We start from the raw sequence: 16,687 nt of genomic DNA, 5'->3' as shown, positions 1-16,687 counted from the left end.
TAAAATCCAAAGTGTATTTGGGAAGTTTTTGATGCACTTCATGAAAAGAAACAAACATTTGAAGAGTCAGAAGTGTTCTTTGTTTTTATCTTAATAGTGATGTCAGTTAGAATTGGCTTAGAGCTATGAAATATTAAATCATCCACCTTTGCTCACTATATCTGACAGTTATCGACTTGGTATTGGACATTAGAAGAAGGTAATGATCAGCACAACACAACACGCATGCATCCCTGTCCAGTGGCTCAAGATACTGTCATGTGTCATGTCAAGAAAATCCATAAAATTTTCACCATTAAAGCAGGAAACGGCAAATGTTTGTAGCTTTTGCTTAAAAATGGCTGTTATTTGATTCTCAAAATAGCTGGTGATGAATTTTCTGTCTATAAACTAATAGAATAACTGATTAAATATATTGCAAATCTACACAGCACCTTGTATACTGTTGTGCAGGTGGTGCTGTGTGTTTTTCAGCCTGCAGATCAGAGGCTCGACATGAGCAGCAGTGAAAAAAGGTTAGTAGGACTGCTGCATCACAGGAGGAAGAGGAAGAGAGCTGTTCCCAGCACCCGGTCCCAGGTCATATCAGGACAGAGGAAATACAGCCATTCCACTCTCCTGAGCAGTGTGAGCTGTTTTTTTTTTCTTGTTTGTGCGTAAGAGTGCATACTGTTAGGTTGTGTGTGTGCTTGGCTTTATGCCTGTATTTATGTACATGAACAGAGAGTGAGTCAATACATTCATCAGAGTCAGAAGGTCACGAATGAACTGAGAAAACCATCAGTTTCATTCAGACATCGACAGCTGCTCAAACACGAATCTGTCTCTTCAGTCCTCCATCCTTTTCACTTACCTGATTCTTCACTTCCCTCTCCTCCCACAACGTGATGCTGTTTTTCTTTTTTGTAGGATTTTAGGGGTTTGTTTGTTTTTCAGGACATGAGGGTTTTCCTGCTTTTTTTCCTGTGTTTTTCATATTCTGAATAGCTTCCCTTGATTTTTCTACCTCCCGACTTTTTACCTTGCTACTCCCCCACACTCACATCTACCAGCTACACTCCTTCCACCCCATAACTGAGCCTAGATCTCTCTTTGTCCCATAGCCTAGCAACCGCTGTGTGTACCGGATGAAAAACAAGCACTCTACCAAGCGTATGCATGCTGTACATTCATGGAGACCCTTATCTTCAGACGAATGAGAGAGGAAGCGAGAGGTCACGGCAGGTCTAGGAATGGCAGCAGGGTCAAAACAGATCTTAGATTACAAAACACACAAAACAACACATAACACAAATTCCTCTGACTTCCCTGTTGGACAGGAAACTGGCAACAGCAGCTTGGGGGATTCAAAAATTTACTTCAACCTTTTTTAAACAAGCTAATTTGATTCAACGTGTTTAACCTCGACTTTCGTTTTATTTGGCATCTTTGCATTGGGAACAGTCTGCAGCCGTATAAGCAGCTCTGAGAGGCTGTACTTTGGCACAGTGGCAGGGCTTTCCACAAGGATATGGAGCAGCCAGCCAGTGGGGAAGATGTAGCCAACTAGGGGTGTCCAGGGGCATGCCCCCCCCCCCCCCAAGACTTTGGCTGCAGAAGCCTAATTTTGATGGTCTCTGGCACATTCTAGTGCGACTATTCCATCATATACATGAATCATAATTATTGCATATTTTAGTGAGTGAATTACTTTACAGTAACTGTAGGCTTCTTGTGGGTTTAAGCCCAGAAAGACTGTAAACAACTGTAAGGGCAGTAAGCAGGTATGATTTAAGAATTAACATTCTCTTTCTTACACACAGGAGCAGAAGAAAATGACTCAATGACAGGATAACCAAAAATGTAAACCATGGATAAAATGTCAATGTGGATAAACATATTGACTTGATCATACATATATTGCAGCAAAATACAAGAGACGATTTTGGACACTTTGAACTAGACATGCACCAATTTAAATTTTCTCGGTCGATTCTGAATTCCAATTTTTTAAAGGGCCTGACCTGCCGATTCCAATTTTGGACGATTCTGATTTTCAATCTTTATGGAAACTATTGTGCATTGTGTCCTTGTGCATCTCATAATTTCATAATTATTCATTCACTATATTAAGATTATGTACCAGAGGGAGAATTATCTCGTGGGATGTGATTTCACGTGATCACATGAGGAAGCAGATGTAAATAAACCGGAGACTGATGCGGCGCAGCAGTTTGCTGTAGTCAAGCTTTGCAGTCAGAAAGAAAAGTTAAATGACAATGTTTGAGGAGACGCATCAACACTCAGCCAGAACAGGAGGTGAGACTTTAACTGTCAGTCTGTGAACAGCAGTCTGCTGCTGGCTAACATTAGCCTGAAGAGCTAGAAAGTTTACCGCTGTTTGGCGACACCGTCAGCTGCTTAGCTGCTCCATCTCCTTCTCTTTGTCCTGTACTTGGAATCTATCGCTAATGCCGAAATCATGCCTGCATGTGTCTGAGTGTGTGTGGCTGTGACCAGCAACAGTCTGTTGTTGCGCGCATAATGTGACCATCATGTGGTGCATATGTGTGAATTTGACCGGTACAGAATCGGATATGTGACTTTTTACCTTGCTACTCCCCCACACTCACAGAATCGGGATACAGAATCGGATATGTGACGCTGACCGGCTGGTCACCGGTCAGGGCCAGTCACGCTGAAAACTGGTCGGTTTCGGTCTCTGGCTGGTCGGTCGGTGCATCTCTACTTCAAACAGTAAAATGACGATGTGAGGCTGAGGCATACCCTATATTTTCTTCATGTGACACTGGCCTGTAACTTTGACAAAATAGCCTCCTTTAGTGAGTGTTTGCAATACATCTTTAGAGATGGTGTGATGTAAATCAGTCCCTCTGGGAAGTTACGATCACAGCAATTAAAGTAAATTTAACCAATTACCATGCATTTTCTACAGCCTTGCAATTTTGTCTGATAACTGCAATTTTTCTGCAAATTTGACCAATCATCATATCCTCTCACAAGTTCAATCAGTCATAGCTGTTCACTGTGCAAATGTCATACACGTGCACGTCAGTGAAGCAACTCAATGTTTTATTATTTACTTTTGTAATTGTTATTGGCTTTTATATTTTACACTCTTATATTTTATAATTTTGTGCTTCTTTTACTGAGTTTGAGCTCCAAAAATTAGCTTCTTTGTGGAGAACAAATAATGCAATTTTTTAATTTTTTTTTCTTTAAGTATGGTTCTTTTTATTCTATTTATTATTATTTTGTTTTTTATTTGCGCCAGAACAAGTTGCCTTTGATTTGCGATGAATTATACAACAACAACAACAAAAACTGCTGTCATTTTTAGGCCACAACAACAATCCCAAAGTATCCAGGGTGTTACCAAAATTATTTCAATTCATCCTGATGGGGATATGAATGTGCGTTTCACTGGATAATTGAAAACTTTAAAGAGATTAAAAGTCAGGGGATCACCGAAGTAAACTTCGTCGCATAAAGTTTTACATCAACATTTTTTCAGTTTGGTCAGTAACCCAGATGCACGGTCATTTCTGAGAAACTGGGATATAAACAACAGACGCTGAAAACTCAATTGAAGCTGACTTCAGGATGAAGAACCACAAAGAAGTCCAGGAAAAAATGTGAAAGCTGCTAAGAATTACAGAGAAAGATTGGATCAGCAGGAAAGGGGACGATATTTTAAGAAACTAAGGTTAATAGGTGGTGAAGATCAGTATGAGTTGACTTCCTGTTCTTGGAATAACGACCAGACAATTTTGCCTTTTATTTGGTCTTCCTAAGAGCTAGTTGTTTTTTGCCAGGCCCACACACAGCTAAAGACTTTAAATGTGGCAAAGGTTTCAAGGTGTGTGGATGGTGAGAGAGGCTCAGTATCATCAGCTCATCAAGCCAAGATAGGTGATCAACTGATCTTTATATTTTGTAAGTTTAATTATATATAAATACACTAGACTACTTATAATAATAATACCTAAATAGACCTTTTGGATTTTAAGTGGGATAGTTTAGGCTCAAAATGCTAATCTGTCACAAACAGAAAGAATTAAAATGTTCCTCTTAGACCAATTTATTAAAGAAATGAAAACTACTTTATTATTCTTACAAGGCATGTAAACAAACACTCTATAGGGACCATGTCGGTGTCAAATTCCCCACCTATGCAATATCTGTCAAGATATTTCAGTTGGGACTAAAGTGGTGGACTGGCCAACACTGTCATCAAAAGAACCATGCCACAATTAAAATCTGTTACTTTTCCTCGAGAGGTAATCAGCTACTGCAAGACGTCAAGACAGAGTGAGTCGGCATGGGGGAAGAAAGAGATCTTATAGAATCAAAAACAGTGAATCCAAAGTTGAGTCTGAATTCAGGAACCACAACAAACAGAAAGAGAGACAGACGGGCAGAAGATGGCCATCTGCAGGGCATTAATGACAAATTTATGTTATATATTCAGGCCTTCTTTCCTACCACATGATGCTATGTGAAAAAGACCAGCATGAAAAACTTGCGACTGCTGTTGAGTAAACAGTCATTACCCAAGCCCTTCAATTTGCTGCTTTATCACCTCTCCTGGACTTAAGCTTAATGTCTTTATAATGAAACCCAGATGCAGAGAGAAAAGTAGTGGAGCAAAAAAGAAAGAAGAGGGGAGAGCTCTGAGGAGGTAATGGGACTGGAGTTATCACCACTCAACGTCTTCCTCACCCCAGGGACCGCTGTCTGCATGTCTTTAACTGAGAGCATGTGTGTGCGCGTGTACTCTTTTCTTTTTTTTTAGCTCTAGCACAGGATATTCTGGCAGTTTTGTCTCTAAATTCACAGACAATAATTAAATAAATTAAAGTGTAGATTTGGAGTATTGTTTGTTTTTTTTTCGCAGAGAAGCAAGCACAGCCTACAGTTCTCCTGGGGGCGTGAATCCGACTGACGATGTCAGATATACATATATATATATATATGGTAAATGAGTATCACTATCAGTCCATAAGCATGATGCTAACACATAACAGGAATTCCCATTAACGTGCTTAACACGTGTGCTCATACCTTCAGGCATGCATTTTCCATGCTGTGTGGAAGTTAACTAATAACTGCAGACTTCAAAATTTCTAACTCCATCTGTTACTTCAACAGTCCACACTCAGCAGCAAGCACTCAAGCAATGATTTCCTTCTTGCACATCTTTCACAAGTTCTCATGTTGTTGTAAACGTCGGCAGACATTCTTGGCCAATAAAATCTAGCTGTGTTCGCGAGGAATTCAAGTTCATGGGCTGGATAATGGGATTCACTTCAAGGGAGCCCTCTGCTGGTGTACGCAATGACTGATTTCTTTCCATCATGATATAGCACAGCTCCAAGGACAGCAGAGCTGATGTTGGAATGGAGGAGGTATGGCTTTTGGGGATCAGCAAAAGCAAGAACTGGAGCAGAAGTGCATACCTGAATTATGGTTTCAAAGACATGTTATCATGTCCATCAGCCACCAAATGGCTCTTTGGCGTTCAGGGATTATTCTGGTTTTAATGTTGGTTTGAATGTCTTTTGTGATGGTGGATAACCAGATGTAAGATCATGGAGAAGTTTGAAAATGACAGAGTAACCCTTCGCAAACATTCTATACTAACCAGTAAAGCCAAGAAATAACTCAACTTCTTTTAAGGATTTGGGCACCGCCCAGATTGTGCGAGTAAAGATCTTATCTAGGTCTTTTTGAACACCATTGCAAGAAACCACATGTCCCAAGTAACAAACAGATGTTTGGGAGAATATGCACTTTTCCAAAGACAGTTTTAGGCCAGACTCTTTCAGCCGACCGAGCACTTTCATTAGCCTTGCTTCATGTTAGTCATCAATGAAAACAAGGACTTCCTTTATGTTCATCTCTCCCAAATAATTCTCCATAAGACACTGGAAGATGCTTGGTGCTTGCTACTCCAAAAGGCATTCGATGAAACTCCCAGAATTCTAAGGGACACACAGAGGCAGTTTTGGATTTGTCTGCTTCACCCATTTCGACCAGATTTCAGATCAGGCATTCAGACTACTCAGATCCAGAGCCTGCTGACAAAGTGTCCTCCAGCCTGACGGTCTGCAGTTTTCTGTAGTCAAAAGAGACTCACACATTGCCGTTCCTTTTCTCTACTCCCATTCAGGGAGTGTTTAAGTTCCTGAAGATGTTTAGGAACAGCGTTGATGTCTTGAGGATGAATAGGTCTTGGTCTTTGCTTGAACAGGGTTTCATCTGAAAGTCTGATCAGTTCTGCCAAAATCAAGATCATGTTTTGCAAAGACTTCTGGAACGCTGTTAAGTTTTGTTTTAGGGCGTTCTTTCCACTCAAACATTTTGCTCCTTTGAAATGATGCATATCTGTGACAGCAGACCTAGCAGGTATGTACGACATGATGACAGGCAACTGGCCTGAATGACAACTGGAAAGATCAACAAGACATGATTTTACTATCAAGCCGTCAGACAAAAGGAAAGAGGGTAGATGTTCGACAATGACAGATTGCAAAGAGCAAGCTCAGGCAGATGCCTTCCAGAACAACTGTTCTACTGGAACAGTTTGTGGACTTTTTCCATCCTGATAAGGCCATAATAACTGTCACTTGACTGTGTCCGAGTTCCAGGATCTTCAGCACAGCTCTGTATCCAAATGGGAGTGAATGACTGATTGTCATGTTGTCTTCCAAGTATTTCTTGTATGAGACATCTAGTGTTTAGTGCCAGTAAGCACAGGAGACTGAGAAAATTTAACCAGGCACCTCCAAAGAAAGAGTATAAACATCCACTGATGCACCCAAGATCTCAGGTGGAAAGGTGAAGTCAAGCTCAGTGCAGCCCATTTATAGCACGTTGTACTGAAAGTGGACAATAGTGGAGACTTTACCATGGAACATTGTTTTACTGCAGCTCCTGTCTGTCCCTCTGCAGGGACTGCACCCAGTTTGATGGATTTGACCAGGTGTTCTTCATGACCCACATCTGCTGTTTCTGGAACTGTTTTTCCATCAACAGAGTGGGGTTGGCAGCATTACTGCATGATGTAGCAACATGATCATCCTCATCACATTTAAAACAATATCAGGGTTTAGGTTTGCTTGACTGTTGACGGCAGCGCTAGCAGCTCTATATTTCGATGCATGCCTTGGTGTGTCTTTTTCTGAGAAATCAGAGAAGTTGGATCTTCTCCATCCCGGACAGTGGAAAAGGCACTGCAAATAGTTAGTGGGTAATGACCTCAGAATTTGTCTGGTGACATGTAGGGCAGACAGATTAAGATCAATGAGAAAAAAATTAATATGAGATCACCATGTTTCAAAAACCTGCTTCATTACTGGATTCAGGACATTGCCCAGAGAAAGTGAGTGGAGACGCTGAGTGAGAACTTAGGTCCTTACCTCATTCTGTGCTCAACACCAACTTTTTTTCAGGTGGATTCAATTCACCTCCTGGCCATGAGACTGTTCTTCTGAGGTCTGAGGTAAGCCCAAGATGCATGAATGTAATAGTCACAGGTAAGTAGTTTCATGTGCAATTGCAATATACATTTTTAAACATAAATACAATCAATAAATAGGCCTTTTCAGATTTTCCTTGAGTTCAGAGTCCAAGAGGTCATGTATTTGTACTTCCGAGTGGGAGGATATGGGGGGGGGTCATTTTGTTCCTGTCGCATGTAGGGGGAGGATGTTCAGTTCAGTTGAATTCAATTAGTCCAGGAAATCGAGGGTGGCTTGCCATCAAAATGATCCAGTGTATTCCTGGGAGGACAAAAAACCCTGACTGCTGAATGTAGAAAAATGTAACAATACAATCCATTGAGAAAGAGCACTTTGTCCTTTGTTAGAGGCAAACCAGCCAGAGTGGAGGCAGAGGAAGTGACCCTTACCTAATCTGACTCACCGGATGCACTCTGTGGGCATAAGCCTGCCATTGGGTGACTTGTTTCCGTCAGCATCATGGCATCCGCTATCTGCCTTTTCCAAGTCACAGGGAAACAACAACAACCTCAGAGACAGCAATCTACACACGTGCAAATGGCAAATTAGCGCCTGGGATGGTAATGGTATCAATGTAAATAAGCTAACAGCTGTTACCTTTTCTTTTGCAGTGATGTAGCCATTTAAATGCCAGAGCTCGCCTCCCAATGTGCAAATGTTCAACCAAAACAAATCCACCTGACACTATTTTGCAGCAGCACCGTCGCTGCATCCTGGGCTTAGAGAGAGAAACAAACAAGACAGGATCTTTTTCCTCTATAGCAGAATGTGTACCAGACCTTTCTCCAACAATGAGCGCTATGGAGGTAGGTCTGTCTCCAGCCTGACCCAGATACTTATGTTTCGGAGTGGTCCAGGACTGGTTAGACAGGAGTGTTGCTCACTAGTAGAGTGGGATCATCCACTAACCGGGAGATCAGCAGGTCAGTCCACAAAGGCATAGTACATGAATGCATATGAATGGTTCGTTTCAGAGCAGAGGCACTGTATGTGTGCATGAAAGAGAGAATGTGATGTGTTATAAAGCACTTTGAATGATCATAGGCCTTGAAAAGAGCTATATAAATCCAAGAGGGGCAGTTCAAGACAAAGGTAGGTGAAACACTGTCACTAGTTAGTTATGATTTTTAGAACCGGAAATTAGCAAGCCGCCATTGCTGCGGCAGCATCTCTCTACAGTATGAGCGCAAATTAGTCCGTGCCGTCACACAATGCCGTTTCCAATTTTCTATTCTGACACTTACATTTAAAGTTTACTTTTGAAAACAAATTCTAGAAAGTCAGGAAGAACCAGTGCAGTTTAGCTGCTCCAACAGTCGTGTCAAACTTCAACTTTGGGGAAAAAAAAAACAGAATGAAAAATACACAAACCTTTACTTCATAAAGACAGCTGCTGTCTGAGAGCAGAGACTCTACAGAGATTCACTGAGTGTACAGAGGACCACCATGTGTCATAGTGGATCAAAAATATTAACAAAGGAATTTTGTTCATGAAAATCTTCAACACCTGATGAAAAATGTGAATTCATATATATTTTTAATATATCTTATATCGGTGGGGCCCAACCCTGGTCCTCAGGGACCCCTGTCCTGCATGATTTAGATGTTTCCCTGCTCCAACACACCTGATTCAAACATAGTGCTCCCTGACTTAAATGTGGCAGAGGTGGTCTGTTTTTTCTCCTCTTCATTTTCCATTTCTGGCTGATGTCACAACCGTTTACCTACTAAGTAACATTTGAATAACGTTAGCTAAAGGACCCTTCACCACTTACAAATGGCGGTCAATTCAATCATCTGTACTGTCACTATTGGCACGTAACCGCACACACAGTATGTAGAAGGGAACCCCTGATCAGCAAGATCTTGTGAGAGTGAACATTTTGACTGAAACCATGAAAAATTTTGCAAGAGTCTTGCAAATCTGGGTTTCCCCTCTAGACCAAACCAGCAGACACGGAGAGCAACAGACACAACGTGCCACTGCAGCGCCGCAAGATGGCAGAACACACAAAGCAGTCACCAGATTCGTCTAGCAAAGGCAGGAGCCGAACCTGCAGCTGCTACAGAGGATTCACAGCTTCAGTACGTGGAGCGCATTCTCTTTCAACTGAGCTACCAGGCCACCCCAGTATCATACACACACTCAAGCAAAATTACACACTTGAAAAAATGCTAATCAAGAAAGCCACTTAATTGCAGTAACATGAGTAGCTGTCATTCGTTACTTCCCCCCTGGTCAGCAGTGCACCACGGAAATTTCTTCTAGCAACTCTGGATCTCACACGTCAGTCAGTCGCTGCCATGAGAAACTCCCAACCAGAGACACGAAGCTTAAAAACTGTTTCCACAAATATGGCCAAAACCTGTTAGATACTTTTTTTTGCGAAATGGAAAAATATGCACCGTAGCTGCAGCATTACAGTAAAATTTACACAAAATGTTCTATACGGTTATCGGTTAAATATAACACAGACTTCACCAGGAGGGTGGTTTGGCGAGCTGCATCGCTATGAAGGCGGCAATACAACTGGCATTATTGATTTATTGTTGTGTCTTTATGTTTGAGCATCAACAAATTTGGAAAAGTCAGCAACCCTAACAAGTCCATCCACAAAAAGGATGTTCAGATTTTAATATTTACCAATAATATTCATACAGTCGTCACCTAAAAGAACAACTCCAGTCAGGTGAGTGAAGTGCTGAATCTTCAGGGGCTGTAACACACAGTCATATAAATGAACCAGTTATATGGTTTGGATGGAAACCAGTAAGTAGGTCACACACATACACATGCACTGTAAGTACATTTCTTCTCTCTCTGTATGCATCTACAGCTCTCTTTGTCTTATTATTATTAAGTGACCTGTACATCCCTCTGTTCCTGTTTTATATAAATTGCCTCTTGAGACCTTGGAAGATGTTGTACAAGTTTCATCTTTTATTTTTGTTATTAAAAGGAGCAGAGTTTTGACCCTGGGAGATACAGTGCTGGCAGCTCTCCACAGGCCTTGGCTTTGGCAGTCACTAATATTTCACACTCATAACACTTTGGAGGCTAAACTTACAGGGTGTAAAAAACTCACAAATCATGAACCCATACTGTCGAAGAAATAGTTCCTGAGTCAGAAGAATAATGTAATGAAAAAATGTAATGCAAATAGGTTTTGCGAGAGTAACCATCTATCAGACGGCAGACATTTATACAAGTTTAATCCTGTCCTTTATAATCTTAGGAAGGAGGATTCAAAACAGCCCCACTGCGACTGCTGCAAGATCCTGAACTATTGGTGCTTATTCTTTATTTCCATGCATCTGCATATCGAAATCTCTCTTCTATTCACTCTGTGCATCTCTTAATGTGTATCAGCCTCACTCAGTTCCCAAACATCTTCAGGTTTGTCTGTTTTATTCTTCAAAGCTGCAGTGCTAATGCAGAAATGGGAACCGCATGTGCATTCTTTGGAAAAAGAAATAAGGGCTCAAATGAGAGGTGTTAAAATTTTTTTAATTGTATTTTCCTCTGGGGGTGTTTCATCTGCCCAAAGTAGGCCATTAGATGCAAAGAGAACAGCTAAACTGCTGGATAATGGGAAAGAAAATAAAGCTTATGACAGTCCCACTATGTTTACCACTGGTCCAGTCTATTTCACAATCTCTTCATCCTCCAAAAAAGTATTTACGGGCTTATCCACTCATCAGATTTTCTCCATACATTGTGATTTGCATGCATGCGGGGGATCCTACCTTATAGCTTACAACATTCCCAAGACAGGGCCTGAGGTACATTTATGTACATGCTAATTACCTGACTTATTCCCAATTCAGGTTTTTGTCAAAGTTTTCCATCATTAGCATGTAGTTAGCTCAACGACTTGTTGAGCTATAGAGGCCAGAGGGGGGGGAGAGCATTAGAAAGCAGTAGAGAAGAATCAGCCAATGGGAGGCTCATTTCTGAAATCCACATCCCCTGAGTTCATTGAACTACACTGCCAAATATATAACACTGTGGAAAAATGGGGGAAAGGGCCAAATGCAAAAAAAAGCAAAAAAAAAAAAAAAGCTTCTCTGTTGAGTGTAGGTGTGTGTGAAGTTGTCAAAAGTTGTTCTTTTCTTAGAAAGCTCACCCTTCTTGCCAGGCCCAGAGCAATATAGCACTTCTCCCCAGCATCAACGATCTCCAATTCATAGTAGTGGCAGCGGGTGGTGAGTGGCTGGCGGGCTTGGGCCAAACCCACGTCCATGATGCTCTTTCCTTTTCCAACATACTCCAAGAGCTGAGGAAGGAGATAAACAAAGGGGAAAAGAAAGAAGGATGGGAGTTAGTATATTAAAAAATGAACAATACAAAAAAGGGACTAATTAACACAAACATGTTAAAGTACAGGCTGACATTCACACCTGGGAATGGGAATCGAGAACCGGTTCCACTGGAATCATTTGCCATTGAGCTTATCAAATTCTTTTCTTGATGCCAGCATGTGTTTTCTAAGAGTCGCGCATAGTAAAAGAATGGTCAAACTCATGCATCTACGCTGCTGGGAAGTAGACAAGAAGGAGTCGTGGCAGGGAGGAAGAAAATCGTGGCTTAATTTCATGGAGAAGACAAGATCGTTTAAAGGGGCAAAACAAAATAAAAAAAATACATATATTTCCTATCACCTATAATGCTATTTATCCTTCTACATAGCTTTGGTCTGAGTTGCAGAGTTTTGGAGATATCGGCCATAGGGATGTCTGCCTTCTCTCCAATTAAATGGGACTAAATGGAGCTCAGCTTGTGGTGCTCAAAGCACCAAAAAAGTACATCTGAAAAATTCAACAGCGATATCTCTCTCCAGAAATCATGACCCACTTACTCAAGATAATCTGCAGACCTTTTTGTGAGCATATACAAACTACTTCCTTGTATGGTAGAACCTACCAGAACTACTTTCTGTCTACTAGAAACAAAATAGTTACTACTTGGGTTGGGCGATGTCTACTGAACGTGCATATAGCGATGTCCAGAGTGAAACTATAGACGATGATGTCACGGATATCTTTTTTATGTGCTTTATTTTATATCTATGTATGTTGAACAGACACTTGCACAGATAAATTTAATTCATGCTGTTTATCCTTCAGTAAATGAGACACAAGGTGCTATTATAATTAACCAATCCTTCATTTTTGTGTTCTCTGACCGACACTCCTTCACACATATATTCATCAGTTCTAAGGCACTTTTAAATCACTATGTTTCAATGAGAGAAGGCTCAGTGGACGATGACTGTGACTGGATGATGGTGTCGTCCATCGCCCCAACCCCCGTTCCTACTTGAAAGTTCGGAAGCATTTTCTCCCTTTGACTGTGCGGATTTATGGATGTTTTCTTTAAAGAACATCAAAGATAATTTGACATCGCTGGAATGTGTAAATCACACTGAATCTAAAAATGTGTCCATAATGTTTGTGTGTTCAGGAATTAGACAGTGAACAGTAACGTCCCTGTTTCGTCATGCATCTTTGCATCATCATGGTACTCAGCTTGTGGTGCTCAAAGCACCAAATAACACATCTGAAAAATTTAAAACCAGTGTCTCCTGTCAAAAACCCTGGCATGGTTACTTAAGGTAACTTTCATGCAGGTACTACTTTCTTTCTAGTAGAAGGAAAGTAAATCAGAAAGATTCAGAAGTAGTTCCGGTAGAATCCACTGCAGAAAGAAAGTAGTTCCTGCCTGAAAAGGCCTGTGGATTACTTCCACACAAGCTGAGAGCCATCTAGTTCTACTATACTGGAGAGAAGACAGAGATCTCTACGGCCGACATCTGCAAAACTCACATAAAAAAAATCTAAATAGCACTACAGGTTAGGGGGAAATATGTATTTTTGATTTTGGGATGAACTGTTACTTTATCCACAGTATTTTGGTTTTCTTTGGCTGTAGTTTGCGTTTAGTGCTTATTAGCCCATGTTAGCATATTAGCACAGTTAGCTAAGATGGTGAACATGTTAATCATTACACCTGCTAAACATCAGTGGGTTAGCTTTGTCAGTGTCGTTAGCATTTAGCTCAAAGCACCACAGCGCAGTCTGGCTATCAAAGCCGCAGACAACGATTTTTGCTGCAAAAAGTGCAACACCATGAATGTCCTTCAAGAGAAACTGTCCAAAAGTGCCTCTCGCCCCATGCTGCAATGGCAGGTTTTTTCTTTTTTTAAATATATTTATTGAATTTTTCAAAATTAAGACAATAGATATATGACTGCCTTTCAATTCTACAGTCCAAACCAGCGTATTATACCAACTACCTAGGCTATTGTTGCTCCTGCTGGAAGATAATAAACCAAATTTTGTGCCTGAACATTAGACTCGGTTGCTCAATAAATCCTTTTACAAGTGTAGGATTTTCTTCAAATTAAATTGTACATACTAATAAAACTATATATGTCACCTCAGATTGATCACAAGTCAAATGATTACACTGCAGTTCTGTGTAATCTGTGTATAGTGCATGTTTCAGTTACTTACATCAGTGCTTAACTGTATTTAAAGTAAATGAACCTACTGAAAACTGTAAATTACATGAACTATCTGAACACCTAGAGAAGGTGATGATTAATTATTAATTTGTCTTTAAACTGCCCCTACTGGGCTTTACAGTATTAGCACCCAAAGGATGTTTTGCATGTTATCTTATAGAGAATCAAGAGTCCAACTGCTCGTGAACACATGGCAGGATTTTTAACCCTTAAACTTTGAGAGTGGCCATTCAGAATGGCTATGAACACTTTTCCCCTCAGACGACACGTCATACAAACTTATCTGATTCAAGCATTTGGTTCTGCTTAAAGTTTCTAAATAAACCTAATTACTTTAGTTAAATTTGGTCATTTAGGCAACAGGAGGCCAAAGTTCAGACAGAAATGTAAGTCTGTGTAAGAAGTAAGACTGACAGAAGATGGAAGACACAGCAGATCAAGCTTGGGCAGGAACCTCAGCTCAGTGTTGTTCCAGAGGCGAAGGACTTAACCACGCAACTAGCTTTTGCAAGTGTGTCCTAAGTGAGTGGGCACCATGACAGATTGACTCTTCCAAACCCAGTCAAACCCTCAATGAACCACCCAAGCTGACTATCCTACAAGTATCAACAGCCACTTGAGATTGCATGCACTGCACCCGATGCTAATCTAATTACTTTCAGGTCTATTTTGGTCTTAAGCATCTAAACAGGTGAGGATGGGTGGGTACAGGTGAGTAGGTGGGCAGCTAGGCAACCACAAAGCCTTTAGGCTGCACTGTTTCCATGCCATGAGTGCATGTGTGCAAATGTGTGAGCATGTGCACAATGACGAATACGCCCCCGGTTTGAAAGGCTAGGCTGACAGACAAGGTGGGGGTGGACAAAATTACTTCTGTATTAAGCCTTTTGTGTTTGCATGTGTGTTTTTCACTAGCCAGCCACTTGAAGGACACACCTGGTGGGAACAGCTATTCAACATCTACGTCATGAAAAAAAGTCAAGTGTCTCAATTAACTTATTTCCATTTTCCCTTTTTGTTATTCCCTGTTGCTTAGCGATACATCAAACTGAAAATAACTCAGAAATGAAGCTGAGGCAGTCAAAAACTTTCATTTCAGTCCCTCAGCTTGAGGACAGATCAAACTTGCTGCTGACAACAGTATTTGCACAGTTCATGTGTAGCTACATATTATATATTATAACATTCAGTTAAACGCCGATTTCAGCTGATTTAAAGAGATAAAAAAACAAGAGGTTGTTGGTCAAGGCATGCAGCAGTCAAACCACAGGTATAATATGACCATCATTAGAGATTTTTGTAACTATTGTGGAAAAACTGCATGATAAATTAAGCACTGTGTGACCTGATCAGCTAGAGAGAAGACAAATAACTCTTGAGGTGAGACAGACACATGTTAAATACACATGTACAAACATACATCCATCCTGTTGTCGTGCATGCAATATCTTGAGAACCATTTGACCAACTTCATTCAAACTTCAAACACGTGCACTTTGACTCAAGAATGAATTGATTAGACTTTGGTGGTCAAAGGTCAAATTTTAAGGTCACTGTTACCTAAAGTCCTATTCTCGTCAACGCGATATCTCAGGAATGCCTGGAGGAAACTTCATTACTTCTGGCACAAACGTCCATCTGGATTCAAGGATGAGCTGAGCAGATTCTGAGGGTCAAAGGTCACTGTGACCTCACACATATGTTTCTGGCCATAATTCAATAAGTCAAACATTAATTAAATGAATCATATGATCGATTATATGAATCACCAGCTATTTCGATAACTGATTAATCTGTCTGTGCATTTTAAATGTGAATATTTTGTGGTTTCTTTACTCCTCTGCGACAGTAAACCTAATATACGTGGGTTGTGGGCAAAACAAGACATTTGAAGATGTCATCTTGTGCTTTAATTAGAATTTTCTGACATTTTATGAACCAAACAACTAATCGATTCATCTAGAAAAAAATTCGCCGGACTAACCGATGATGAAAATAATCATTAGTTGCAGCCCTAGATGAGGTGATGACATTTTATATCCAAAAGGGCGAAGGCGAGCTTCACTCTGACATCATAATATTCAGCTCTCTATCAGTCCTCTGTCCTCCTGACTGTAAAAACAGTCTCTAAGTGAAGACAGCATGTTTCTCACTGGAAATTATTCACTGGAATCACACATGTAATTATGGTGATGAAAAATATACTTTAGACCTTTTATTAAATTCCTTCAAAGTCTTCACTATATATATTATACAGACGTGATTGTAAACTGGAAGTCGTCTGGTTGCCGGAGGCATCCACCACGAGGAGGTAATTCTAGTTTAAAATATTTTGCTAGCTTGCATTACCACGACAAACATCTGATCAGTGGGATAGTCTGAAACTGTGACAGCAATGCCAGTATTTGCTGCCTCCGTCCTTTTGTGCTAAAAAAAAAAACAGGTACCCAGTTAAAAACATCGGTCCATCGGTGTTCAAAAACTCTACATGGCATCATGAAGAAAAACGGTGCCTTAGCATCAAACAGCTGAGTACTCTCTGAAAATTTTTATAACCTAAACTCGATTTCTCAAACTAAGTACAGGCAAGGTGGCCTGGTAGCTCAGTTGGTAGAGCATTTGCTCAATGTACCGATA

The 16,687-nt window shown here is 40.6% G+C and overlaps 1 protein-coding gene across 1 annotated transcript in view; it reads right to left on the bottom strand.

The window, feature by feature from the left end:
- The window catches only part of spryd3 (SPRY domain containing 3), an 80,259-nt gene that overhangs the window by 27,365 nt on the left and 36,207 nt on the right, over nt 1–16,687 (bottom strand). The window contains exon 7 of the mRNA XM_084720309.1: nt 11,651–11,800. Coding sequence (XP_084576435.1) covers nt 11,651–11,800 — 150 coding nt within the window. The remainder of the gene's footprint in view (nt 1–11,650; nt 11,801–16,687) is intronic.

This window comes from Lutjanus erythropterus, chromosome 6 (assembly GCF_056507025.1).
Source record: "Lutjanus erythropterus isolate fLutEry1 chromosome 6, fLutEry1.hap2, whole genome shotgun sequence".
Classification (NCBI taxonomy): Eukaryota; Metazoa; Chordata; class Actinopteri; order Lutjaniformes; family Lutjanidae; genus Lutjanus; species Lutjanus erythropterus.
Note: the sequence above shows the minus strand (reverse complement) of the source record. Positions and strands in the feature narration are given on the sequence as shown.